Genomic DNA, 26,923 nt, shown 5'->3' with positions numbered 1-26,923 from the left:
CAGTCTGCCCAGCCGCAAGTTCAGCGGCTTTAAGACACCCCCAAGCCGACACATGGGACCCACTCCCAGCTCTAGGAGTGCCACAAGAAACTAACCAGGAAGAAGAATGTCTTGTGGACTCCCAGCCAATCTGCTTTAGTGAAAACCCCTTCCTTGTGGCTAATCGCAAGGGCAAAGGCTGCCCTCCTGAGGAGCGCATTTTATCAGGGCCACCTGTGGGTTACGGCAGGCATGGGCAGCTGCAACCCTGGTTGTACAGCAAGGCAAGCAGCCTTGAGGAGTGTGTTTTGTGACTGAGTGTGTTTCTGGTCAAGCATGGTGTGTCATCAGTAGCTATTTAGAGTTAACATACCACCTTAATCCCAAATGCCATCCAAAGACTTGAATAGCTGCTTTAGACTTATCAATGTCTTTGAAAACATCCTTAGGTTGTAAAATTGTTTCACAGAAAAATACATGGCTATGTACATTTCCCGTGTTTAGAAAATAGGTGAAGCTGAAAATGGAACGGATGCAAAAATGGGACTTTGTACTGTGCTTTAACGTATGGTCTTGAGGCATTTAAACATTCCCAGAGTGACTGAGAATGCTTTGAATGTGAAATCAACAGGTGCTGAACAAAAAGAGTGAAGGGCTAAGGCCTCTCACCTTAAATACAGACCTGCCACTAGCCGTTTACAGGAACTTAAAACACTGTTTTTTTTAAAGAAACGTTTAAAATGTTTTCTGTAGCATGACATTGTTGTAGACACTGTTTGTAAGAATGCATTTTTATGGCATCACTGCTTGATTTCAAATGATCTGAGGCACGTAATGCAACACATTTGTCATCAAGTGCAGTTGTTTATGGTTTGCTGTTGTTACTCTCAAATCAAGATTAACTGCTTCTTTAAAACTTTGTAATTTGGCAAATTTTGCTTATTGGAAATGGCAGACCTCATCTTGCTTTGTGAAATACTTCACTGACAATGAGCAATTCCTTTCCTGTACTTGCTCTAGTGATGTGTTAATTTTTCTGTATTTCAGGGTTCCCCGTCTGAGTTTCTCAGGATTGACAGTCCTGTCCGAGATGCTGCACACTCTCCACACAACTCGCAGGTCAGTCCCACTTAAATCAGTTTCACTCCCTATTATCCGCCCTTTCTTTTCTCATTTGTTTTCATGTGGCTGTCAAACATTTTCCATTGGGAGGGCTGTACAGATTTATCAGGTCTACTTTTTACAGGTCTAGTTAATGTCTTCATTAAGTTAGTATTCTGGTGGATGGCCTATGTGCTCTGACTCCACCCGTCGTCATGACATTTCCATATTTCTCAGCAGTCCCACAAATCTTCCTCTGCGATGCTTGGAAGAGAGGTTCGATATGTAAGTGGGCTGACTAGCCCTTGTATGGCCTGCACTAGCTCCATTTGGCTTTGCATTAGATGTTAAGAGAGGAATGGGGTACGAGCCTGACTGTAACTGAGCATGTCCTGCTTTTCATGCTCTCTGCAGCAGTGAAATGCTTGACTTTTATAGTATTTACACCAAACCAAGCAACTGAGCATGTAACTACAGCTTTGTAAATTAACACTGCGTAATAAGACCTTGGGAATCATATGTAGTGAATGTAACAAATTATAATATCCATATCCATACTGTTCAAAGTTTGTGGTTGGTGATTTAAAAAAAAGTTTTTAATAAAAAAGTATCTTATGATCACCAAGGCTGAATTTGTTTGATTAAAAAATAATGTAAACAGAAAACATTTTTAAATTATAATAATAATAATAATTATATTTAATATGTTTTTATATATATAAATATATACCATCTTGTGATGGTAAAGGTGAATTTTCAGCATCATTACTCCAGTCTTCAGTGTCACATGATCCTTCAGAAATCATTCTAATAATCTGATTTGATGCTTATGAAACATTTCTTATTAATATTAATTGAAAACATGTTTTTCTGGAAACTATGATCAAAAAAATTATTTGATTAATGAAAAGTTCAAAAGAACAAGAAAGTTTATTTGAAATATATTTTTTTACTCTTACCAATCTTTTGAATTATAATATAATATAATAAAGCCCACATGTGCAGTTACTGGACTTGAGACGGCAAATCCCATGTGAAAGCGTTCTCTTTCGTTTACTAATTTTTACATCATGTTCATCATTTTCTTTTTTGTGTGTTTCAGTCAAACATTCAGTTCCCTTCAAATGCAAACACCAAGGATAGTTCATCATCAGTGAGTGTCAAAAAGTGTAGATATCTAGTAATATATACTAGAGCAAGTTCATGCTAATATTAATTTGAATTACATTACCGACCATATTATGTTAAACTTGCAATCATTATGCAAATGCAAAATGTCAAAAATAGTAAAGGTCACTGGAAAGTGTCTTAGCTATAGTACTTTCAGCATCTTGCTACCCAAATGGTGGATAGTTGAATTTACTGTTATTTAATTTCTCTCTCTTTTTAGACTAAACCTGGTGCCATCCAGCCACTCTCTAGGGTGCGACCCGCTGTGTCTCCAGCCAGTCAGGATGGCCACAGCAGTCCCAACCCTTTCCAGCATGGCCTCTCTCCCATCAGCTCTCAGACCACTGTAAGATCCCTCACCACTGTCTGAACCCTAATGAGGCTCCCCCTTCATCCTCAGTTACCAATGCCTAAAGACCAACAGAACGCAACTGTTGTTTTATTTTCTCCATATATATTCCAAGGTGTGATTACCGCTGTGCCTATTAAGCCTAACAAATGGTCACACCATAATCCAGGTCAAAGAAACGGGTTGTTTATAAAACAAAGACATATCAACTTCTCACTGCAAGTAACAATGTGCCTGTTTTCTATCAAGACACTTCTTTTGGATTTTTTTTCTTTCCCTAATCACACAAACCACATTGTTTGCACAGCAAGGTTTACACTCGCATTATCTCAGGATACCAGTGTAAACTAAAATATCGTCCAGAGTCGTTTGCCCCAGTCACCATAACCACAGAGCTCCCTCATACTATCAATCTCTTTCCTCTCCTCTCCTCTCCTCTCCCTCCATCTTTCCATTGACATTGGCGAGTGGGCTGCATGCGGTCTAGCCCTGCATTTTCCTCCTGTGCTCAGCCTTTGCTGCTCTGTCTCTCATTAGCTGTTCCATCCTTTTTGTCCTCTGTCTGTTTCTCTTCCCCTCCACCCCTCCGTCTTCGACCCCCCCCAACCCCTCGTACAGCCTCGTGCCCCATCCCCTGACACACATGAGGAATACCCCATCAATATCAAGCAGGTATATAAGGCCTTCGCAGCTGTGCCACACTCCCTGGCCGTACTGGAACCCCCACAGGTAGGAAAAATGCTCCTCAAGGTTGTGAGCATGTGTGGTTCCCCCGTAATCCAGTGCTTGGTCACCCATACTTCCTGTTTGGGGAGTCTTCCCATTGGACACTTGTTCCTTTGGGAGCTTGTTTCCTATTTGCTGTTGTTGTGCATGAGTCACTCGTATGGTGCTGTCGAATCCAGGAGTTCATTTCACAGGGTCACTAATGTGCGTCATTCATCTGTCACTTGGTTGTTTGATGTTCTTGATTTGATATTGTGACTCCTTCCAGTGTGTAAAGTGTGTCCTCTCATCCAACAGGACTTGTTTTGTATCAAGTGTGTCTTAACTGAATCATCTTTCCTTTTCACTCTCGTTTGTTAGGATCTTTATGCTCCACGGAACAATGTCAGTGCAAAGCAACCGTCACCAGAGGTATGTCTTCTATCTTTGTTATCCGTAACATTTTTAAAGAGCTATTTTAAACTGGAATACACTACATGACTTTATCCCTGGTTTTTGCTCCGATTTTCAGTTCGGAAGCATCAGAGCTAGTTGCTGAAAGTCAGTCTGCAGATTTTGGCCAGTCACTTGTGGACATAGACAGATTTATTTCAAGCTTCAGACTATGACTCCATCCTCCATCGGAGGATATCAAACATTTTTGATATTTTTCACCATACATTTTAGAATGTATATTGTTTTCATTTATGTGTCTCCTAACAATGAGGGAGTTTGTCGACAGAACAGTTTGACAGTCTGTTAGTGTGTGATCCTCCATTGTTTAGTGTATGATGCCCTTTTTATTTTAAGTCAGCTAGTGTATGATTAAAATCTCTTCAGATTTTAAAAGTCCTGTAGTGTATTCCAGCCTTTCGTCAACATGATGGTATGAGCATGACACATAACCCTTATTTGGTGTGTATTGACTCACCACAACTTAAGAACGCAACATTGTTTGCAAGCGTGATGTTGATATACTGTACGTGATGGCTCTTTCAGCCTGAGCTGAATAATGAGGTGTTTATGGATGAGGGTGATGGTGAGGGCAGTGGTCCTCTCAGCTCTCGTCCCTCCCTCTCATCTGACCGCCATGAGTACAGGAGCCTGGCAGCCGTGCCACGCCTGTCTCGCCCCTCAATGGAGTCGAAGGTACCCAGCTCGTCTCCAGCAGAACCACTCTGACACTTTGGATGCTTTTGAGCTTGAGAGGTGGTGGTGCAGGTGTATGTGTCGCTTCGAACCACAACAATTAACGTAATTCATGTGTGTCCGAAATGTCAAGAAGCCAGATCATACGGCAGCATGCATTTCGGTAAAGAACGGGAACGTGTTCGATCGGTTTTCTGCTCTGAATCAAGGCAGTTATTGTTGGTGACAAGGCTTCAGGAGAGCAATAATTTTAGTATTTTTTGCAATGGCAGCAATTTTATGCAATCACTGCATCATCATGGTGGTGGATCAGCAAATATTTGGTACTTTTGTGCAAATTCTTACTCATTGTCTTAATTTCAGAACATCATGGGAGCTGCTCTTGCATGCCGGATGCATGTAAAATTTGGTTGCATGTAAATCGTTCTTTATAATTGATCTGAAACTTGAATGTCCGTATCTCTCTCTCACTCACTCTCTCCCAGACTCCCCCCTCTTTTGGCAGAGATAGTCCAGAGCAGCGCTCTTTCAGAGACAGACAGAAATATTTTGAGATTGATGTGAAGCAGCAGACACCAGACAAACCTAAACCTCGCATCTCACTTGTGGGAGAAGAGGATCTGAAGAAAATGAAAGAGGAAGAAGGTTTGTGTCTGTGTAGTTGTAAAGTGTACAGTAACTTGAGTTCATGGGTGAATCGTGCTAAATTGTGCGTCAATGACTTTCCTCAGCAAAGCGAATTGAACAGAGTGCACGAGAGTATATGCTGGATGAAGACGAGGAGGATGAGGAGGAAGATCTGGCAAAACAGGTGGCAGATATGAAGGCTCACGGAAAGGTTATACTTGATGGTGTGGAGTACAAGGTGGAGAGCTTGGGAAGTCACAGTTCCCCATCTCCACGGCAGTGTGCCACACCTCCAAGCTATAGTGCCACTCCTCCCAGCCACTGTGGCAGCTCAGGGTGAGCTATGCTTTTGCTGAATCATTTGCTAGATTTTCATAGTTGCAAAGTTGTTCTCATTAGGTAGTATTTTATCATTGTAATTTTAACTACAGAACACACTCAAAACATCTAAAACTCCCATCCTGATATCTTTGATGATTTAATAATATAAATGCATAACAAAAATATATACTACCATTCAAAAGTCTGGGGTCGGTAAGATTTTTTTTTTAATCTTGTCTTATGCTCACCAAAGCTACATTTGATTGAATTCTATATTTGATTGAAAATAAAGTAGAAACAGTAATATTGTAAAAATATATGAAATAACACAGCTCTTTACAATTAATGGATGTAAAACTGCGTACTTGGCAACCCTGGCATAGGGTCAAATAACGGCGCAATTTTGTAAAACTGTGTTAAAGTGAGATTGTATGAAATTGTTGATTGTATGCAAGAGACATAAACTTCACACACCGTATGAGTTGCAGTCTGTTATGTTTTTCTGCCCCTTTTGATTGGGAGGATACGTCTGTCGGTCAATGTCCGATTTTGCAGATAATTGCTTTTATCAGCTAAACAATACATCACTGCATCCCTAGTAAAGTTGTCGTTTTCGCTCCCCAGTCCTTCCTCTGTCGACGGTAAAGGCGACTCCCAGCGAAATTCAATGGAAGACGGCTTCAGACTGGAGCAGAGACCCAATTCCATGACGGGGTGAATGCTAATTCTCAGAGCAAAAACGGTTTGGTGATGTTTCAGGATATTTGAAATGCTTGAACCCAGTGTTTGTCTTAATAGTTTGATCCCAGTTTATCCCGGTGAATCTGTGGCTCCGATTCGGACGGCCAAGGCAGAGCGTAGGCAGCAAGATCGGCTACGCATGCAGAGCCCGGAGCTTGCCGTTGCTATGGACAAGGAGCTGTCGCCTGCTGAAAAACGAGCCCTGGAGGCAGAGAAGAGGGCCATGTGGAGAGCAGCCAGGTATAATGGCCACAGTGTTCATGTGTTCTATGAAAATGTATCACATGAGGAGCATTTTGCTCTCCGGTCTCATCCATTCCTCTGTAACGCTGATCTCGAAAGAGCTGTCCACTTGTGGTGTCTTAATCTCATCTTTTTCTCCAGGCTTTTAGTAAACACTTACCCTGTTTCTCATGTCTTCCCCTTGATGACCAGGGCTTTCAAAGACATTTTCACATTGTTCAAATAGATCAAAATATACATTATATTTATACACACAGATATACGTTGTGCATTTGTCTTTGATGGTCCTCAGTTTCAATGTAAACCTCTCCTTAATATATACTGTCCATTACAGAGGGTTTCCTTTCATCTGTGCTCCTTCCTCTCTTCCCTTTTCTTTGTGTGTTATTGTTTTCTATCCTCTCTACTTTCTTACTTGCTGCTCCCAAGGCCTTATGGTCTAGAGGAGGACGTAAGGCAGTATGAGCAAGACCTGGCTAAGCGGCTCTACCAGTCCCGTGTGAAGGCATCACTAGGCAGTGCTGCAACCCCTCCCAATTCCTGCTCCTCTTCTTCCTGTCAGCCCAGGTCTGCCCTTAACAGCCAGAAAGCATCATGGGGGCTTAGCTCTGATGCTTGTCACTGCTTGGGGTGCTTGGTTCTTGTGGACATTTTATAGTGCATAGTGTGTAACGGATGAAAAGTTTTGTAGTGGCTTTTTCTGAACAATGAACATGCCCTACAAGAACCCACTACTGCTTTTGCACGTGTGCTATTTTATTTATTTAGTTTGGTGGCGCACACCCTCTTTCTCTTTGCTCGCTCACTTTTTCCTCCCATCTGTGTATCAGTAAAGGTCCCATGTTGTCCTAATAACATGTTTTTCTTTGCTGTTGTTAAAGTTGCTTGCTGTTATTTTTATTAGAGGTGCACTGATACTAGTTCTAGTCAATACCAAGACCTTCATTAAAATTGTCTTCTATGTAAAGGAACCATTGATACTTGGTTCCTTCATATAGAAGCTGTTTAACAGTGCAGCATGTAAAAACACATGCTGGCAGATTTCAATAATCACTTAAATATGTTTTTTGTTCCACATTGCAAGATATTGTGGCCAAAAACCATCCACTAATGGCGCTTTTCCATTACCAGTACCAGCTCGACTCGGCTCGGCTCGCTTTTCGCTCCGTTTTCCATTGCAGATAGTACCTCCACAAAGGAAACTGCCGTGACTTAATCTTTTACGCGAGACGCGCGAGACACACCCGCTACCCACACACACAGGACAATGGAGGAAATCGAGTGTATGCTGTTTTTGGATGTTTTTGTTTTTGTTTTTGCTGTTTTTTATTCAGGATACTCCGTCTGGCGCGTGCAATGATGACGCAGTGAATAGTGACGATTCTCTCTGACCAATCAGCAGTCTGCTGTGTTTTCACGTCACATTTTAGTATCGCCTCAGCTCGGCACAGCTCGCTTAGAACCTCGCCGGAGGTGGTACGAAAAAAAGTACCTGGAAGCAGGTACAGGTACAACTTTTACACAGTGGAAAACCAAACAGAGCCGAGGCGAGGCGAGCCGAGGCGAGCTGGTACTGTGTAGTGGAAAAGCGCCATTAGACTAAAAGAGCTGCCTAACCAACAGTAAAATGACCAACTACAGTTTGTACAGCTTTTTTTTAGGCTATGTGATGTTTAGGTTTGGCTAAATCTGAAATAATAGCACAATAATATTATGCTGATTAAAGATTGGAGCTTGGGATTTTGTAATGGTTGTGCATACGGTCTGTGAATGGACTTTCTGAGTACACTATAATGAGACTAAATCGTACATACATTTTGGCAGAGCATGTGTTCATGGCTTTAAAAGAATAGTTCACTCAAAAATGTAAATTGAGCCATTATTTATTCACCTACTCACCCTGTGCTAATATAGTCTCATGAACATGCAGTCGTATACAGCAAACCAACGGCCACCAGTCATATGGGATCATCCTGCGATACTTTTGTGGTCACTGTCCACTGCCATTATATGAACAATCTCAAGACAGTTTGTTTTAGAAGTTACATAAATATTTGAAAAGTAAAATACGTTGTGATCATATAAAGCCGAAGCTAAACAGAATGCTGTTAAAATGACCATAATGTCCTGTGGCCGGTTGCATAAAAAGGTAGATTAGTTTTTGAAAAGTAAGACTGATTAGCCCTTATTGGTCAGATTAGTTCTTAAGACGCAGCTATGTTTATGCAACCGGCCCCTGGTGTCTCAAAGATCTAAATACATTTGAGCTTTGGGTTTGAGAAAGGCTTACATTAGGAGAAGCTCTGCAGTTCCACCAACAAATGAGACATAGTCGGTGCATCTCTAGTTTGTGATCCTTTCTCATAACTTTTTCACATTTTTGACAGCCATCAAATTTACTTCTCCTGTATTAACCAATCAGTGTGCACAGCACCTCTTCCTCTTTCATCTCTCATCCTGTCTCTCTCCACACACCGTTTGCATTCCTCCTTCACTCTCTGTGCCTCACTGTATCTCACTCTCTTTCCAGGATGAAGTCTCTAGAGCAGGATGCTTTGAAGGCCCAGATGGTCATTGCCAAGTCTAAAGAGGGGAAGAAGCGTGGAACGTTGGATCAGCTGTCGGAGTCACCGTCACCTGCGCCCACACCCTCTCCAACACCAATGGAAGGTGATGATCTCATTTAAATTGATCTGAACAACAAAACAATGCTGAGCTCTGTTTTCATGCTCTGTTGGGTGATGCTGGTTCATTTTTAACATGCAAATGTGTTACATTTATCCATTGTTGTTTCCTAAACAGATATCAGTCCACGGGCAGTGACTTCACCAGGCAGACTGGTATGAGGCTATTGTTATTTATATTTTCCATTTAGTACAGAGCAAACAGCACATTTTGAATCACCAGTAATGTAGTTGACTAATCCCCTTACTAGAATGCCAAACATAAATGTTTTACTTTTTATGATAAAAAAAGTCATTCTTTACTCTTAACAGTCATGTCCATAGCAAGTAGAACATCATCCATGAACTTTTCCTTTATCTGTTTTCTTTGTTGCCCTTTCTTCTTCCTTCCTTGTACTTTTACGTCTCTGCTTCTCACCCTCTTGTCCTTCCCTTCGTCCATCCTGCCATCTCTCTTTTGCAATGTTGATTTCCCCCTTCTTTCTCTTTCCATCTCTCCACTGCTTATGCCTGTTTGCTGTCCTTTTAGTCCCTGTCAGAAAAGAAGTTTGACTACCGACAATTCGCTGCCATTCCTTCTTCTAAACCCGTTTACGACATTCAGGTATTGCCTGCATGCAAAGCGTCAAGGAGTCCAGCCTGCTCGAACCCTTTGATCCACTCCTGTCCTCTTGGCTTCCCCTGCTTCCCCTGCTGCTCCTCTCCCTGGCCCTTCTGACAACTAGTTCAAAACTATTAACTATTCAGGCCCTCTACTCGCCAGCGTGAGCAGCATGGTCATTCGTGTTACTGCAGCTTTAAGCATCATTCTGGATCCTAGTTGTCAGCAATTTGGGTTTAGTTTTCGGCTCTAAGGACCATTTCCACTGCTTAAACTCATCCTGTTCTTAATCTACTTACATTGTCAATACCATGTGCTTGTCTTCTGGTTATGCAGATGTAGCGTAGAGGCGGGGCTTACAGATTGGTCCGTGGGCTTTGCGTTAATCCAAAACATGGGATAACATACTAATGCACTAAAAAAGAAAACAGCATTGCATTGTCTTCTTCCTCCCTCCACTCTGTGTACGGCCCTGCGCACTCGCTCTCAAAAGAGCTGAATGTGGCTCTGCCGTGTGATGTCACTGGGAGAGACAGTTCTACCGGGGATGCAGGGTGTCATGGGAACAATGGAACGTCGTGTTTCTTGGTGTTTTGTGGTTGTGTTTTGGGATCTTTATATGAAGGGAAATTGGGCATGTGGGGTGAAGTTAATGTTCCAATACTCTTCCTCTGGCACTGGACCAAAAGACCACCAAATCTGTGAGACTGACACAATCTGTCAAACTGGTGTCTAAACTGGTGCCACTAAATTGATATTAAGTAATGAATGAAGCAATTACGAATGAATGAAGCATTTATGTTTGTATGAAGATTCAGCTAACACATTTATGGTCTTGACAACATATTGCTGATTTAGATCTGCTGAATATGGATCGTTTCAATGAATAACAATCAAGTCTTTATTGGATCTTTGAAAGGGATAATTAATGCTCTGATTTGCTAATCAGGTTTTTGTTTTTTGTTTTCAAATTTGATTGGTTTGGTGGAGCACAAGTTTTTGTGTTATTTACTTGATAAGTTAAGCTGGAACAGTGTGTCTTTAGACTACATTCACAATGTCATGTTTTTGGCCCTCAAATTGTCCTGTGCAGACAGAAGCAGACCCCAAATAATGTGTGTATAATCAGGCAACTGAAGTCAGTCACTCTAACTCATGGTGTCGTTGAATAGAGCTTTTAACCAGAGTGACAGATAATAATAGTAATATGAAGAGTTAATATAGAGTTTAAGAAATTTTATTTTATTTTCTAAATATTTGTTATAAACTTTTTGTAATGTTTTTTTATATTATCTCATTTTTATTCTCAAGTAGTTCCTGCTGCTTTTGCAGATATGCAGCCAAAACTTTATAACTTGTTTTTTGATTTTTCTCAAAAAGTTTTCTCACATTCTCTCCAACCACACAATGCCATTATTTTGTCATAAATGTTACTAGTTGAGTGTCTGCCATTTTTGGAAGCTTTAGAAGTGTGTATAAAAGTGATTTTCCATTTTAGTATAAATTACATACATCATTTCACAAGCTTACAAGGATATACATTACAAACATACATTAATATTTAAAAGATTGTGGCAAGTTGTTTTTAAGAAATTAATACTTTTATTCAGCGAGGCCACATTAAATTGACCAAGAGTGACTGCATCTCAATAATTTTACATTTTTCATTTTAAATGATAAAAAATTCAATCCTGTTCTTATTAAGAGAGACTTAAGACTGGAGTAATGGCTGCTGAAGTTTTTTTCATGTTACTGTTTTTACAGTATTTTTTATCAAATAACGCAGCCTTAGGGAGCATTAGAGACTTCTCTCACAAACTTTAAGAATCTTACTGACCTCAAACATTGAACTTTTGTAGTGTAAGTTGTTCCCTTTTAAAGTCGCCTTTAAAGCCTAGATACATTTGTTTTGTTGGATTATCCTAATTTACTGCACTCTGGATTCAAAAGCAAACCATACGCAGGAAGTCTGATAAATCCTTAAATGCTATTTGGTGGCCTTTTGAGACTGCCATTATTTGACTAAGTGTTTACTATGTTGTGTTTATGTGAGTTACTGTGTGAAGAAGCACCTTCACCCTGACTGGGATAATTTAATGTAGTTCTCGGGGTTATTCGGGGGGGGGGGATGAAAAAAAACTGGTTGGCAACGTGTTTTTGGTGGGGGTGAAGGTTTGTTCAGCATGTGCTGTGTTGTGGGACTGTTGTGTGAAGTTTTAAGCAGACTCTGAAAAGCATTAAAAAGAGCTTAGTATGTTATACATTTAACATAACATCTTGTATGTTATACAAGAATTTCCAATTCTTAAAATGATCTGCCCTGGAAGAGATGGAAAAGGTCTCTCAAATATCCTTGAAGTGCTTGTTGTGGGTGTTTTGGGGACATTTTCAGCATTAGGCCAATCCTTTAACAACATCTAACTGGATCTTCAACAGAGGAGCACGATAAGGTTGTAGGCCTTATGGACCTTATTTTAAGATAGATGTCCCACAGTAAGTCTGTCCGCAGCGGTTTTAACCTCAGTTTTGAAGCAACAGCTCCTCTACAGAAGTGCTTTCTGATCAGGCGGCAAGCGGCGTCTCCCAGAACAGCTCTGTGGCTCAGACGTCTAGAGTCTGTTGATCCAACCGACCACTGTGCCGTTCTAAATACCTCGTCTTGTCATTTTAATTTGTCTTTTTAGACTGCCTATTTACACCTAGCATTTTTGCAATTCAGCCAAAAAGAGCTATTCATGTGAGACACCTGAAAGTTTTGCTCTGGTATTTGTCTTTTGGGGTAGGAAAGAAAAGATGAGCTGTTGAATTCTTAGTGAACGTTTCCTCCTCTTACGCTCTGTCTCTTTCTTGCAGTCCCCTGGTGCAGGTGATGACGTGCGCTTCATGGATGATGCCTCCAGTAACCCTGGTAAGATCCTCAGAGTGAATTCAGTCTACTGGGTATCTTTATGTGTTCACTAGTACTTGGCTTACAGTTATTGTCCCCTTGACACAGGTGACTTCCTTGGATAAATGCTCTTCTAATATTGGTAGGAGATCTGTTTGTGTGTGTGTGTGTGTGTGCGCATATGCATTGTTTTTTTTATAAGAAGCCTGCTGTACTGCACTTGATTATGGGCTAAACTTATCCACCTTTTTTCTAATAAGCCCCATGACGCTTTGCTCGAATTATGGGAGTAACTTCTATTAAACTGTAAACAATCAGTGAAAGGTTCGGTCTATGAACGCAATAATACGCTTTTTCAAAAACTGGGTACCATGAGATTACATTTTTCTACTCGCCCTTCAACCATCGAACATTAAAAGGAATTTTAAAAGTTGTAACAAATTACTACAACAGACAAGGAATAACCCCAAACACTCGATTTTCCGCAGCAATATTACAAACGTGTTAAATATTATCACTGTAGGAACATTGCGTGATATTTCAAAATGATTTCTATCATTTTGACAGATAATAAATCTTGTATTTACCTGCTTTAGAAACGTTACAGTAAACACTGCTAATAGGGATAGAAAGTGAAAAGCAGAGACAATCACATTTTAAAGCATCCGTGTGAAAACAAACCTGGAAAGAGACCTGAGCATTTGGAGAAAAACAAGAGATTCGCAGTGCATTCCAGTGAATTATTCATGGGATATATGGTAAATGAAATCGGGACAGCAGACCACAAATGACCAGTATGTTGTCTTTTTTCATACTGTTACAGCAGAATACAAAGAAAAAAATTTCATCAGGAAGAAAAGAATGCAGCGATTGAAAATAGCTCTTTCCGTAGATATTCTTGTTATATCATGTCACATAAAAATTCCAGGTGTTGCGTTATTCTCCTGAAGTCTGAAAATAGCACACAAAGGAAATTTTACAGCTCATTCAGTCAAACTGACAAATAAGGATTATTTATAGGGCAACTTTATGATTTGAAATTATGTTTCAGTATTTTTGAGTGGAACTACCCCAAACTGGAAGTGCCTTTCATAATCTAAAACGCGGTAGGCTTGTTAGGAAAAAGGTGGATAATCTGCAATTTCTTCAAAATTACAGCGGTTCAGGTGAGCTTTCAAGGTTACTTGATTAAGAGTTCTACCAATTTTTCAAAATAGGTGTGTCTGAACCCCAGCCTGACGACATGAACTGCATGTGAATTTTAGCAATCTGAATGTAATGCCACATACTGTAGTTTGCCAAAACAGTAACATAAATCTTATAATAGATGAAGATTTAAACAGCTACCTTCTGTTTGACGTAGTGTGTAACAGCAGTGGTCAACAGTCACATAACTTCTTAGCCGATATTATTATTTATTTATTTTATGGCTGAAAACCGATCAGTGTTCCATATTCTATCGTTTAAAATGCTACAAAGTACAATTTTGAGAATGTGCTTAAGATTACATTTAACAGTTATTGAGTTATTGCTGTTCTTAAATGAGCGGTTTAATGTAAAAACAGAAAAAGAGCATGCACTATTAAATATCCAATATCAACCAACATGTCAGGAATAATGTACATCCAGTTTTGGTTTTTGCTAAATAATTTTTGCCATAACTGGCTAGATGTACATTGTCCCACTTATTACACAGCTGCTTGCCACATGTGTGAATAATTGGATGCAAAATATAGATTTGAGTTTAAATATTTAATTTGCTCACTTGTAAAGCTTCCACAAAGAAAAAGAGTTCCTTGCATGAGCTTAGATGAACCAGCAAGTAAAAAAAAAATTAAACAAAATTAAGGTATAACAGTCATATTACTTGTTTGGTGTAAAGCTGTGTAACAAGTGGTGACGTGGACATAAATATTGATTTGAGATGAAAAAATCGTACCTGTTTATTATCTTAGAATCAATTACAGTAAAAAACAATCATTCTGGCAACAATACGAAATATTACAGTATTTTAATGCTAATGTGCTCCAATTTCATTTTCAATAGTCGATAAGTAAGATTCAAAATGTTACCAGTTGAGTTTTAATGAAAGAGAGAGAGCAATATAAGGTCTCTGTTATAGTTTTGCTATTGACGACGGACATTATTTGGAAATATCATCATTTGGAAATATCATCATTTGGAAATATCATCATTTGGAATGTCACATCTGACAAGTCAGAATCAAGTAGTCCAGAGAGCTGTGTAATAAGATTACACTTTTTAAAAACAAATCTTTAATATCGACCAATAACCGTTTTAGTTCTGATATATTGTGCATCCCTGTTGTGCATAACACAACCCTGCAATATTCTGAAGTCTCTCTGCTGCAGTAAAATACCAATGTGTAATTATTATTATTTATTTTTTTCAGCTTGCATGTTTTATTACATTTTGAAAAATTGGTGAACCTGTTGTTTGTACATCTAACAGATCTTTCACTGCAAGTTTCATTAAAATGGGTGTTAATTTCATAATCAAGAGGACATTGCTGTAGAGTACACTTATATCTTTTTATCTGTGTGCTTCTAACCTCAATTACAGTGTCTTGATAAGGCACCCAAATGTCATCAGTGCTCTGCAGGGGTTTTTCTGCATGGTGTGCAGCTCCGCCTTTCAGCTTATGCATCATCGAATGGCTCTCCTGAATCACTGCTTTGCGGGAGTTTGGGGGTTTTGAACTGAAATCGGATGGTGTGGGGCTTAAAGATAATGGGATAGTTTGGAATTGTAAATAAAAGAAGGCATCAATGTTATTGTTATAAAAGCTGTCACTTGTCAATTAGGAGATGGCAAATTTCTTCCTTTCAGTGGTTGAAGGTGCGCTTTACATGTGCAGCGTTAAAGACTCTTTAAATGCACGATAAAATGTCATTCATTTTTATTTTCTAAATTGTATTTTTCTGTTGTAGATCCAGAAGTTCCCGTGGCCACCACATCTGCTCTAGAGGAGATGGCTCTCTACAGTAACAAGCGCAAACTACGACAGGGCCGCCGCAGCCTGGAGGCTCCTGTGCCCACGTAACCGTACACTCACACACTAATGCATCTGAACTGTGAAGATAAAACACACATAGTGATCATCTAATACTAAAAGATGTACAGAGATATTAAACCACTCTTATTTCAGTGCCGACAACACAGGTTGGGAGGTGAGCTGATGGGCTTCTCACAAATGCTAGTCTTGCCTTTTCAGTTGAAAAGGATTGCTATGAAAGGTCCAGAGGACGGCTGATTCATTTACCCATTGTACTAAATTTTTCTGTCTGTCACCATTTTAGAAGCAGAATTGTTTTAAGAGATGCTGTGGGTTTTTCTGAACACTTTGAAAACATTCTCTAGAAAATGTTCTGGGCGAAATGTGGAAAGGCAGAAAAGGGGATTTTTAAATGTATCCGTGTTCATGTTTTGGGACATTCAGTTTGCAGACAACATACTGCTACCTTCACTGCACATGTAAGCCAGAATTTCACTTTGTTGTTTTAATTCACTATCAGAAAGAAAAGATTTTATTCCTTTTAAATGTAATTTATTAATGTAATATACTGTTTTTAATCTATGGGAATCCAGTACAATAGAGGAACAAATTGAGGCTTTTTGACATGTGTATAAGCTGATTACTTGTTATTTTGTGATGAATTTTGAGTTTTGGGATTGGTATACATTATCTTGCACGCAACATTTTAAGATTGAAAACGAGGCCTTGGCATAAAGCTTTATTTCCATTTTATATCCATATCAGTTTCAAAACAGAATTATCTTTTAAGGTGATGCAAATGAATGTAATATTTTTGAAAGGTTGCGTCTGACCTAATTCAAAGATCTGTTCTAGACCTTTTCGGAATGTGTATGATCATGCCATATCATAAAGACTGACCTACTATATTGAGTAGCGTCATTCTAAACCTTTTGATTAATCTCTAGTCTTCCTTGACTGGATTAGGAGAGTAAAATGAAGACTCTTTTTGTTCCTTTGGTGATCTAAATCACCTAAAATGCGTTCTCCGTTTTTTTCTACTCCTTGTTCTGGGCCATGTTGTATATCTATAAATTGAATCATTCCCTTTGTTACACTGAGTGACCAGAGTGGAGAATTTCACACTGACAAACACTCAACTCTCCATAAACATTTGGTACCATTTTGGGAGTGCGAGGAGGCAATCAAATCAAATCTGAGAACAATTGGTCTCTATTAACATCTACAAATCTTCCTCATATCTTTTCTTTCTCTTACTCTTGACAGGTGTGTGAAGGTAGTAGGTGTTTTCTAATCTACATTTTAATTAGTTGAACTTATAAAGCCACTAAAAAGCTAATTTTGTGAATAATGTATAAATGCTTAAAAAAAAAAAAAAAAAAAAAGCAGCAAAAATCAGAGTTGAATCTGAGCCTTTCTGCCCCAAGACCAAACTAAAGTCTGGAGGGTGTAGATGATTCTACCAGGGTCTTGACTGACTGATCCCTGTGTGTATATTGGTTTATTGCTTATTGCAATTTTAGTGTCAATCCTGTGTGAGGACTAAGACAATATACTTTTATTATTCCTTCAAATAAACATGTTTTATTTCACTGTTCTCAAATCAGTTGTTCACCACCCTGGCTGCCATCAACACTGTGTCCCAATGAACCTGTCAAACATGAAATTATCTTTTTATTTTTTATTTTACTAATCTTAGCTTTTGTGTTGCTCTCATTGACTGAAATTCAGTTTTGGTTAATAACAGTTTGGGATTGCTCATCATTGATTATTTTTTAATGTAGTTTGAGGGGAAAAAAAAAGTTGGAGAAGATAATGGGATTCACTACATTTTTACTTTTTCAGAGCAAAAGAGTTTGAGCTCTCTTATTGTTTTCCTGTCTTGGTGGGGAGGATTTTGTTTGTTTGTTTGTTTGTTTTTTGCTAAATGGGAGGGTGGGACAAAAGGTCTGGGAATAGAGCTCATTCAGGACTGTAACTAGTGAATTTGTACAACCAAAGAAGTCTATTTTGTGGTTCAGGAATAATAAAGTTTACTTTTCATTTAACAACCTGATGTACTGAGGTTGTTTTTGCCTCTGATTAGCGCAAACTAATGTTTTCTTAAAGTGGAGAAATATACTGTCATGTGTAACAAGTACATGCCAAAAACAATGTACAGTCAAAAATACGCAGTACACATTCAACCTGAAAAGTGATCCAAACATTTTATAGACAGATTTTCTTTGTGTTTGAACAATATTATTGAACAATACAGATTTGCACATTATACAGTACAAGCAGCTTTCAGATAGCAGGTGTTTTCATATGTTCTACCAATTTCAAACATCCATGGAAACATGCTTCAGAAAGCTTAAAGAGTGAGACTGAGCGTACAGACGCCTTCATCAGATGATTGAGAGAATAGGACGGAGTTTTATCTTACTCCTGCTGCCTCTCACTGAGTCTGGACTCTGAGAAGCCTGTCTGCTTCCCCTCTGTAAAGACTAGATGCCTTCATTATATTGTTGCATACATTTAGCATTGCATTCAGTATTATTTGAGTGTTGAGTAATGAAAGCTAGTATCAGGTGTAAGTGTGTCTTACCCTCTGTATTGTCCTGTTGTAGGCATTATAAAATGACACAGCACTGGAACTGTCTGCCTGCAGCTTGTGACAGGGAGTATCACAGTGCTCTTCATCATCCTCCATCTGTCCAGTAATACAACATCTGACACGGTCACACTTGAACGAGTCTCACACATTGTCAAGCTTTTTTTCTGCTCATTACATCATGTACCACAAATATTTAAAATCATGAGATGTTTCAGGTGCAACAGTGGAGCCAGAGATCTTCACTCAGAAATTAAAATCACATCCTTGTTAAAACAGCAATGTTGTAAGAATTACTAGGAAGCATGTGCTAACAGTTTTTAGAAAATATACATAGTTTATGTAATCATATAAAAATGAGTAGTGCCATTTAATGTATATCTATTACCATTTAAATGTTTGGGGTCTGTAAGTGTTTTTCATTTGTGTGTGTGTGTGTGTGTGTGTGTGTGTGTGTGTGTGTGTGTGTGTGTGTGTGTGTGTGTGTGTGTGTGTGTGTGTGTGTGTGTGTGTGTGTGTGTGTGTGTGTGTGTGTGTGTGTGTGTGTGTGTGTGTGTGTGTGTGTGTGTGTGTGTGTGTGTGTGTGTGTGTGTGTGTGTGTGTTTTAGATGTTTAGTCTCTTATGCTCACCAAGGCTGTATTTATATAATCAAACAGTAAAACAATTTTGTGAAATATTTTTACTATTTAAAATAACTGTTTTCTATTTGAATATATTTTTTAATTGAATTTATTCCTGTGATTGCAAAGCTGAATTTTCAGCATTGTTACTCAGTGTCACATGATCCTTCAGAAATCATTCTAATATGCTGATTTGCTGCTCAAGAAACATTTAATGTCATTATCAATGTTGAAAACAGTTGTGATGCTTAATATTTTTGTGAAAACTGCAATACTTTTGATTAATATACAGTTTAAAAGAACAACATTTATTTGAAAACTAAATCTTTTGTAACAGTGTAAATCTCTTTTGATAAATTGATTGCATTGCTGAATAAAATGTCATGTGTCATGGCCTTCATGAGCATATGTGTGGCTCTAACTGACCAGAGTTAAAGCTTTGTCCACAGGTATGTGACCTGGCCTAACTGGTCCGGCCTCTAAGACTGACAGCACTTCATCCGGCAACAGGAAAGACTCATTGTACCAGCTCTCAAACTCTGGCAAGCACAAAACAAAAGTGCATTACTGATTTTAGAGAAGGATGAACATAAGTGAGGTGTGGTAAGTACAACTATGAAAACATTTGGATAGATCAGGGTGGTAAATTTAGATTTTTGTCACAAAATGTTGACAATCATAGATTACAACAAAAGCTATCTGAATTGGTGGAGGTTTTGAAATTCTAACCAAAAACAGAGAAGCCTGGAAACAAGAGGAACTACATGTTGTGTAGAGAACTATAGGAAGTCACCTGTTAGCAGCCGTGTGCGGCACTGATTCACCAGGTGCTGACAGTAGCTGACTTCTGTCTTTGTGCATCTGAGGTCCTCATAGGCTTGTCTATAACGGTTCTTCAGCTCTTTTAGCTGCATCAATAGAGACAGTTCAGCCTCTTCCATCACAGGCTCCCCCTCCGCACTCACAAACTGACCTATAAAACCAATGGCTTCAGCTTCATAATTACTACATCTCATTTAGAAAGGAGCTCATTTTTACATCATGCTCACCCTGGCTTTGTCTCCGCTCTCTGAACTGTCGTAGTTCATATGTAATACTGTCAAGATCCCGTTTAGTCACATTGATGACATCAGTGAGTGTGCGTAATTGGGACGTGCGGTCCAACAGCACAGCCTTGTTCTCCTTTAGTATGCGGTTAATCTCACTTCCCCGTTCTGCTTTGAAATCTTCAAATGCCTCCGCTTTGGGCGGAGGAGAGCTGAGAAATTAATTTTTATATTAATGTAAGCTGATGTTCATATTTATTAGTACCTGCGGTACTTGGTACCTGTCAGCAGAGGTCCCCTCAAGCTTACAGGTGCTGCTGATGTATGTAAGGAACTTACTCAGTTCTGTGGTGGTGTTGTTCTGGATCTTGTCGTTGGGGCTCTTGTGTGGTCATGTCAGATTCACTCATGTTTAGAGGCTGTGCGGCTTCTTCAGTTGTGTTTTCCACAGGCCACGGGCTCAATGCTCCTTCCTTTCTGTTCAAGATAAGATTTGAAGCACAGTTTACAGCCTAGTAGTTCATTTCTCTTAACTCCAAATGCTCTTGTAGTTTATGGTGAGGTTTTGGTTTTTACAAATATACAGGCATGCATATGGAGTCAGGGATTATTTCTTGACCATGGTGTACTGGAATGGCCTTTTAAGTGTAAAATATTTTTAGAATGACAAATTTGTCAAATACGATTTTCATGTATAATTTTGTCGTTTAATCTTTATCAAATTAAATACCAAAATGTGCATTCCTAGAAAAATGTATCTGGGTAGACTGACACAAAGACATCATACTGTCTTCCATTTCACAAAGCTTTCATCATGTCTAGATGTCTATTGACAAAGAACAGAGCTGACTAAACGTAGTTGCTGAAAGTCAGTACAGTCTGCAGATTTGGAGCAGTTGGAGTTGACAGATTCCACAGAAAATCATGTGTTTCTGTGTGAGTTTGTGTTCTGGTAGTGTGTGATCCTCAATCATGCCTAGTTTTTCCTCTGTAACCATTTACAAAGTCGGCAAGTGTATGATGCTTAGTCCCTGCATGTTTCCTAATAATTCTGTTCAGATTTTTAAAAAAGTTGTGCAGTGTATTCCAGCCATAACAAGACTCTAAATCTAAACATGGATGCTTAGTTATTTGCTCACATTTGTCATATCGGGCCTCAAGCATTAGAGAAATAATATGTCACCTGCTGATCTGTTTGTCTTGTCTTGCTTTACTTGGTTTAGGTGACACTTCTCGCTGATGTCTCTGTGAAGATTTAGCTAAACCAAGGCCATATCCACAGCTCTCCACCTTTCCAACAGCACAAACAGACCCCTGCACCTGTAGCAGAGTTCATGAGGCATGTGACGTCCTTTTCTGTTCTTACTGAAGTATTGTTGTCTACTGAATATCTGTATAGCACTAACCTCTGCAACAGTAAATGGTGGTGAGTTCATGGCTTTCTCTACACGAGCATTTCTCGGACAGAGTTGCTCTCGCAATTTCGTTTGCTGCTCCCTATTTAATACATATATATACACATTCAAACATAATTATATTGACTTCCATTATAAATATGTTAAATTGTTGATGAAGAGGTAACTGTACTTACAACACCACTTTTTTGAACTGGGCAAACACCTCTTGGATTTGTGTAATGCTTACAATCTGAAACATTAAATCGTTTATTCAGTTCTTAATAAAATTAGATTAATTCAAGAAAAGGTAAACTTACATATTTGAAGCACTGCTATATAAACTATGGTGTTTACCGGAATCTCAGGCAGTGATCCAGACAGGTATCTCTGCACCTGACTCCTCATTTCCTCCACCTGGGTTTCCGACAGCATCTCATTAGAAACCCGATTAGTCTACGAGTGAGGAGGACATTAAAATAACCATGTGGACCAAAGTCGAAGCTTGGGAAACCAGAATGCGGCGTTCATTTGCTGATGTGGTAATTGTGTCGTGTGTAAAAGGCACAGATTCTGAATGTGCACGTGTTCGTACTCACCAGTTTGTTACACATAGACAGCTCCTCCTTAAGAAACTGGATTTCTTTCTCTAGTCTTTGCACCTGAAGCTTGATAAACATTCACATGGTTTTAACCATCATATGAAAGGATTTTCTGCACTAAACTGTAACACATTAATTGAATGTGCAGATGAATCTTTTATAGATATATTATTATTAGAGGATTTAGAGTATTAGCTTTGTAATAAACATGAACAAAATCTTACCACTGGGTCGACATGTTCATTGATTACTGGCTTTGTCTTCACACATTTCATTCTGGTGGCAAAGCGAAGAGTTGAAAGCTGCCAAAAAAAAACAAAGAAGCTGTGTGGGTTTTCTAGACTTAACAGACATGTCTCACTGGATTTATAATAAAAAAATCTCACCGTCTCTTCAATTTGTGTCCCTTCACCATATATGTTTGCCACAAGCACTGTGTTACAGTTTCCTCCTGTGTAGATACAGTTGAGCCAGAGATAAATCATTAATTTACATATATGTCCCTTTCAAGATTACATTACTTTTTTCATAAATTAAGATTTTCCCAATGTTCAAAATGAATGTTTACATGCTGATGTTCTGTGGCTGAATACTTAAAGCTAGCTCAAATTATAATAACTAATGTTGGTTTGTTGGTAAACTTCTATGGGAATAATTGTTTAGCACACTAACCAAGTGAGTCTTTGAGAGCATGGGTAAGTTTGCACTGTCTAAAGGGAACATGTTCTCTACGACTGTCAGCTAGAGCCAAAATGACCTGCTCCAGGAAAGAAAGGGACTTGTTGATATACATTGCCTCCATTTGGACTTGACCCTCTGACTGGAGTAAAAGACAAAAAGTAGAGTGAAAAAAATGGAAACTGTTGGCATTTGAGGAGCTTGCCACGATTAAGACATTAGTGCAAACAATGCTGAAATGTTCAACAGTGCACCGCTAACTGCACACTAAACTCTAATGATGGAGAGGAGAAATGAACTGACCCCAGTTTTGCTAAGTCTCTCAGATCCCGCCAGGTCCACCAGGTTCAGTTTAGAGGTGATGTATTTTGCTTCTGACAGTGTGCGAGAGCGAGACTACGCCACACATAAACACATATGCAAAAAATACCACCATATGTAAAAAGCCAGTTTACTCAATAGTTTTTTTATCTTATGTTCAGTATATTTCAGGCACTTACTTCAATGTGGACGGTAAATATGCAGTGAGACCTGGAGGAATGTTTATTAAGGGCATGTTCTCCAATAATTCTGTTCATCTCCCCCTGTCAGTGCAGTGAGATCAGTGTTAATTATCACAGGTGTGCCTATTTCATCTAATTCTGTAATGAAAATATGAAAATCCGATTCTGATTGTGCTGTAGCAGTTGCTTTTGCCCATTAATGTTTTTGTCATTCTTTCATAAGTAATAGGTCTTTAATGGAGATTCTCTGGTGGCGGTTATATCGTATTGTTTGTCATTAGCCAATTTGTCAACAGCAATGATGAAAGATAAAAACAAACCTTTGCCCTTAACAGGGCAAACACAACCTGATAAGAATTCTGTTTACTGGAAATAGACCTTTTGCTGAAATAATTATGCATTCATGTTTTAGTTTTTTTATAAGCTGATCAATGACCTTGTGACTTTACTTCTTACCTCAAAAAGCAGGTTAAGAGCCTCCTCTTCATTGTGAACCAGATGTAAAGACAATCCTTTGACTGAGACTCCACCTCCTGGTTCTTCTACCACAGTTAAGACTCCACTATGTGAACCTTTTCCATGCTTTAAGCTGGAGAGCAAGTCTACTATTGTCTCATTATAGATTTCCAGAAAAGAAAGGTGAACAGAGAATGTATGATCTACACGATTCGCCACCTCCTGGAAAACCTAAGGAATTAAGAGATGGTTTATTAGCCATAAGAGCTGAAACATTGACTATGTACTTCTTTTTCATGGGTCTCGATCACCTCCTGTAGGGCTCGAGGAATGATGCCTCTCTGTTTGTAAGTCTCTGCAGCACCTGTCATAGTGTATGTTTTCCCCGCTCCAGTTTGCCCAAAGCACATTATTGTACCTAAACACACAAATGGCTTTCCTAAACATTTTATTTCAAAGTATAAACTGCCTCTGTAAATGTTTGTGATTTCAGATATGATACATATGCATTTGAATGACCAACCATTGTAGCCCCCAAAGGTTCCCAGCACTACACTCCGGGCTACACCATCATAGATGTCCTCTTGTGACACATTGTGCATCACTCCATTCAGCTGAAATAACCATGAGCTCGGATGATTGTTCCTCTTTCCTTTCTTGGACTGTACTTTCAAAGTCTCAGAGATAAAGAGAGGGACAGGGGTAAGCATTCTTAAACATTAGCATCATTCAATCTGTTTTATGTGGGCACGTTTCCTGTGGGTTTGGCTCAGTTGGTTAAAGGTGCATTGTGTTATTCACCTGTGATCCCCAAAAGTAATTTAATCATTTCTGGTATTACATTTCTGGAGGAAAGTTGTAATAATAATGTTTTAAAAGCTTATTTGAACGGTATTTTATGTACATTTAACGACCTTCATGTTTGGCTAAATTAGAAGTAACTGACTTTGACAAAACTATAAGATATGCCTTTTTTCTTTTCTTTTTTTAATTTTAGTTAAAAAAAAAAAAAAAAAAAAAAAGAATCCTCTTATTCTTAAACTACTTAAAATGTATGCATAACAAAAAGGTTATGCCACTTGTGTAATATTCTTCTGTCTTAGTTTTTTTTAAATAATTTTTAATAGTAGTTATGTTTTTGCAGCTATTTAGATTTGTTGGAATTGTATTATGTTTTGTGTTTATTTTGCCATGTTTTGTAATTCGTTAAAGCAATAATAAAAATAAAAACAGAAGGCTGTAAGAAGCAATACAAGACCAACTTCACAGATTAGTTCATTTAACAATTAAGAACATTTAGACAGAAGATAAATGTTGGCACACTGCATACCTGCTGGTCAGGTAGGCATTCAAATAGCTCGTGCGCAAAATTGGCTGTGGGTCGGATGCGAATATACACCTTTACTGGAGAGCCCTGCGAACTCATGATTCCTGCAATGTAGAGTATCTCTCACATACAGCACGACAAAAAAGTCTGAACTGGCCATCATATGACATAATATCAAATATTGATATCGCGTTTTGAATATCAAATATTGAATCAAGAGTAAACTTTGTGCTCTCGAAACTCACCTGTGTATCCCGTGCGATAGCACACAACATAATAGCATAGCTAGCTAACGTTAGCTGTTATTGGAAACAGTTAGTGTTGATGTTGTCATGACAATGCCTCGAGCCTCGAGCTGTCTATGGCTTCGCACTATGCGCTGCGCAGCACTTCTGGTGGTTATCTTAATTAAACCTGTAATCTGAGTCCTCGTGGTTACAATCATACACAGTTCGGTTATTTGCGGTAGTAACAACACGCGCATTCTAACCGAATTCGCACCCCTATATTTTCAGGACTCATAGTAACCGCACTATGTGAACTGGACCATTGTTAGACACAAACTCATTAAATCCAAGTAGGCTACGTTATTTCTTTTTTCATAATAAACACAAAGGCCTGCCTCTAGTTTGACGACCTCTACCGCACCTTTTTGTAAACGATCAGCGACTTAATGCAATAACAATCATCTGCAAAGCTCCTCACTCAACCATTGAGCATCAAAAGGAAACTAACCAAGTTTAAAAGTTACTTTCAGTAAGAATATTACGGACGTGTTAAACATTGCAGGCGAAGTCGATATTAGGCCCATTATAGCATAGTCCTGCGACATTAACGTACTCGGTTACTAACGTAACCTCGGTTCTCTCTAGAAGAGGGAACGAGTACTTGCGTAAGATATCTTACGCTAGGGGAAAACCTCTTTTCCTCGAGATATTGAAGCCAAAAATTATCCTTAATTTTGCAATAATGTAAAACGCATTGCGGCAGCATGCAGACATGGGCTAGACAGCTCGCGCGCCCATAGGCTGCTCTGCGGCAACTGCATCAGCCTATCGATAGAGGCCCCTCATGACGTCAGAACCAATGAGGGTGCTTCGCGCCCAATACGTCATGTCCCGCCGAAAGCGGGTGGGGCTAGGGCTATAAATGCGGCCCCGAGAGGCTGGTTTGGTCAGTTTTTTCATCGCTGAAGCGAATCAGAACGTGACGCATGCACGGCAAGATACGCAAGTACTCGTTCCCTCTTCTAGAGAGAACCGAGGTTACGTTAGTAACCGAGTACGTTCTCTTACGAGAAGTTCTCTCGTACTTGCGTAAGATATCTTACGCTAGGGGAACACAGTGTAAAACGCCGTGCGTGCTTGAGACATAACACTAAAGTCCCAAGGGCAGGTGCCCGGGGCTCATATAGTGCCTAATCACAAGGGACTCACAGAGAATCCAGGAAGAGGGGCTAGAATAGCATCATTCCTGTAATATAGAGCTCTGATAAGAGCATATTATATCAAGTGTTCCACACAGCCAGGGCGAACACGGCCTGGACTGATAGATATATGGGGGACTTACGCACTGCCCACAGTAGTATATATACGATCAGTGATCGACGCTCTGGCGGTTTCAGCATCCTGAGCCGATAGGATTCGGGCGGGCAATACTGAAAATTTAGACCGAGAGCAACCTAGCTTGTAAAGCGGGAACCTCGAGGTTATAAAACCTTATAAATGTAGACGGGGAGGCCCTGCCGCCATACAGATATCTTGCAAGGCAATCCCACTAGACCAAGCCCACGACGAGGCCATGCCTCTTGTGGAGTGCGCTTTGACACCTATCGGGCATTGCAGGCCCTTGGATGTGTAAGCTAGCGCTATAGCATCAACTATCCATCTGGATAGACTCTGTTTTGACGCAGCTAGTCCCTTAGAACGTCCGCTGAACAAAACAAAGAGCTGCTCCGTCTGTCTGAAAACAGATGAGCGAGACACATGTGCTCTTAACGCCCTGACCGGGCAAAGGAAGCCTGCGTCCCCTTCCTCCTCAGATACCGGCAGGGCCGACAGGGAGATAACCTGTGCCCTAAACGGTGTGTTGAGGGATTTAGGAACATATCCGTGCTTTGGTTTGAGTATG

At 39.4% G+C, this 26,923-nt stretch overlaps 2 protein-coding genes across 12 annotated transcripts in view; one reads left to right on the top strand and one right to left on the bottom strand.

Moving 5' to 3' along the window:
- The window catches only part of scrib (scribble planar cell polarity protein), a 97,297-nt gene extending 79,934 nt beyond the window's left edge, over positions 1 to 17,363 (top strand). For 4 of the 8 annotated variants that reach the window (XM_082162104.1, XM_082162103.1, XM_082162102.1 and 1 more), the window contains 16 exons: positions 1,027 to 1,098; positions 2,183 to 2,233; positions 2,471 to 2,596; positions 3,218 to 3,328; positions 3,686 to 3,736; positions 4,304 to 4,453; positions 4,939 to 5,098; positions 5,185 to 5,416; positions 6,026 to 6,115; positions 6,200 to 6,382; positions 6,815 to 6,952; positions 8,916 to 9,055; positions 9,188 to 9,225; positions 9,599 to 9,673; positions 12,524 to 12,578; positions 15,509 to 17,363. In XM_082162104.1, coding sequence (XP_082018230.1) covers positions 1,027 to 1,098; positions 2,183 to 2,233; positions 2,471 to 2,596; positions 3,218 to 3,328; positions 3,686 to 3,736; positions 4,304 to 4,453; positions 4,939 to 5,098; positions 5,185 to 5,416; positions 6,026 to 6,115; positions 6,200 to 6,382; positions 6,815 to 6,952; positions 8,916 to 9,055; positions 9,188 to 9,225; positions 9,599 to 9,673; positions 12,524 to 12,578; positions 15,509 to 15,621 — 1,785 coding nt within the window. In that variant the 3' untranslated portion in view covers positions 15,622 to 17,363. The remainder of the gene's footprint in view (positions 1 to 1,026; positions 1,099 to 2,182; positions 2,234 to 2,470; positions 2,597 to 3,217; positions 3,329 to 3,685; positions 3,737 to 4,303; positions 4,454 to 4,938; positions 5,099 to 5,184; positions 5,417 to 6,025; positions 6,116 to 6,199; positions 6,383 to 6,814; positions 6,953 to 8,915; positions 9,056 to 9,187; positions 9,226 to 9,598; positions 9,674 to 12,523; positions 12,579 to 15,508) is intronic. The other 4 variants (XM_082162109.1, XM_082162108.1, XM_082162107.1 and 1 more) reach the window with 4 other exon arrangements.
- Positions 16,856 to 25,623, bottom strand: kif9 (kinesin family member 9). Of its 4 annotated transcripts, none has more exons than XM_082162152.1 (20): positions 24,797 to 25,623; positions 23,990 to 24,143; positions 23,778 to 23,884; positions 23,467 to 23,697; positions 23,008 to 23,091; positions 22,811 to 22,903; positions 22,502 to 22,649; positions 22,216 to 22,280; positions 22,054 to 22,131; positions 21,827 to 21,895; positions 21,585 to 21,683; positions 21,425 to 21,480; positions 21,240 to 21,330; positions 21,017 to 21,153; positions 20,173 to 20,310; positions 19,837 to 20,045; positions 19,581 to 19,760; positions 19,214 to 19,326; positions 18,161 to 18,265; positions 16,856 to 18,059 (listed from the first exon to the last, which is right to left on the bottom strand). In XM_082162152.1, exons 1-20 carry the CDS (start codon positions 24,890 to 24,892, stop codon positions 17,961 to 17,963), a joined length of 2,352 nt encoding a protein of 783 aa, XP_082018278.1. In that variant the 5' UTR covers positions 24,893 to 25,623; the 3' UTR covers positions 16,856 to 17,960. The 4 variants fall into 4 exon arrangements, with proteins under 4 accessions (XP_082018278.1, XP_082018279.1, XP_082018276.1 ...); XM_082162153.1 differs by having other exon boundaries at positions 16,856 to 18,050; XM_082162150.1 differs by having other exon boundaries at positions 23,778 to 24,143; positions 24,797 to 24,897; positions 25,039 to 25,623.
- Positions 25,624 to 26,923: the final 1,300 nt, after the last annotated feature.

This window comes from Leuciscus leuciscus (assembly GCF_965113295.1).
Source record: "Leuciscus leuciscus genome assembly, chromosome: 2".
Lineage (NCBI taxonomy): Eukaryota > Metazoa > Chordata > Actinopteri > Cypriniformes > Leuciscidae > Leuciscus > Leuciscus leuciscus.
Note: the sequence above shows the minus strand (reverse complement) of the source record. Positions and strands in the feature narration are given on the sequence as shown.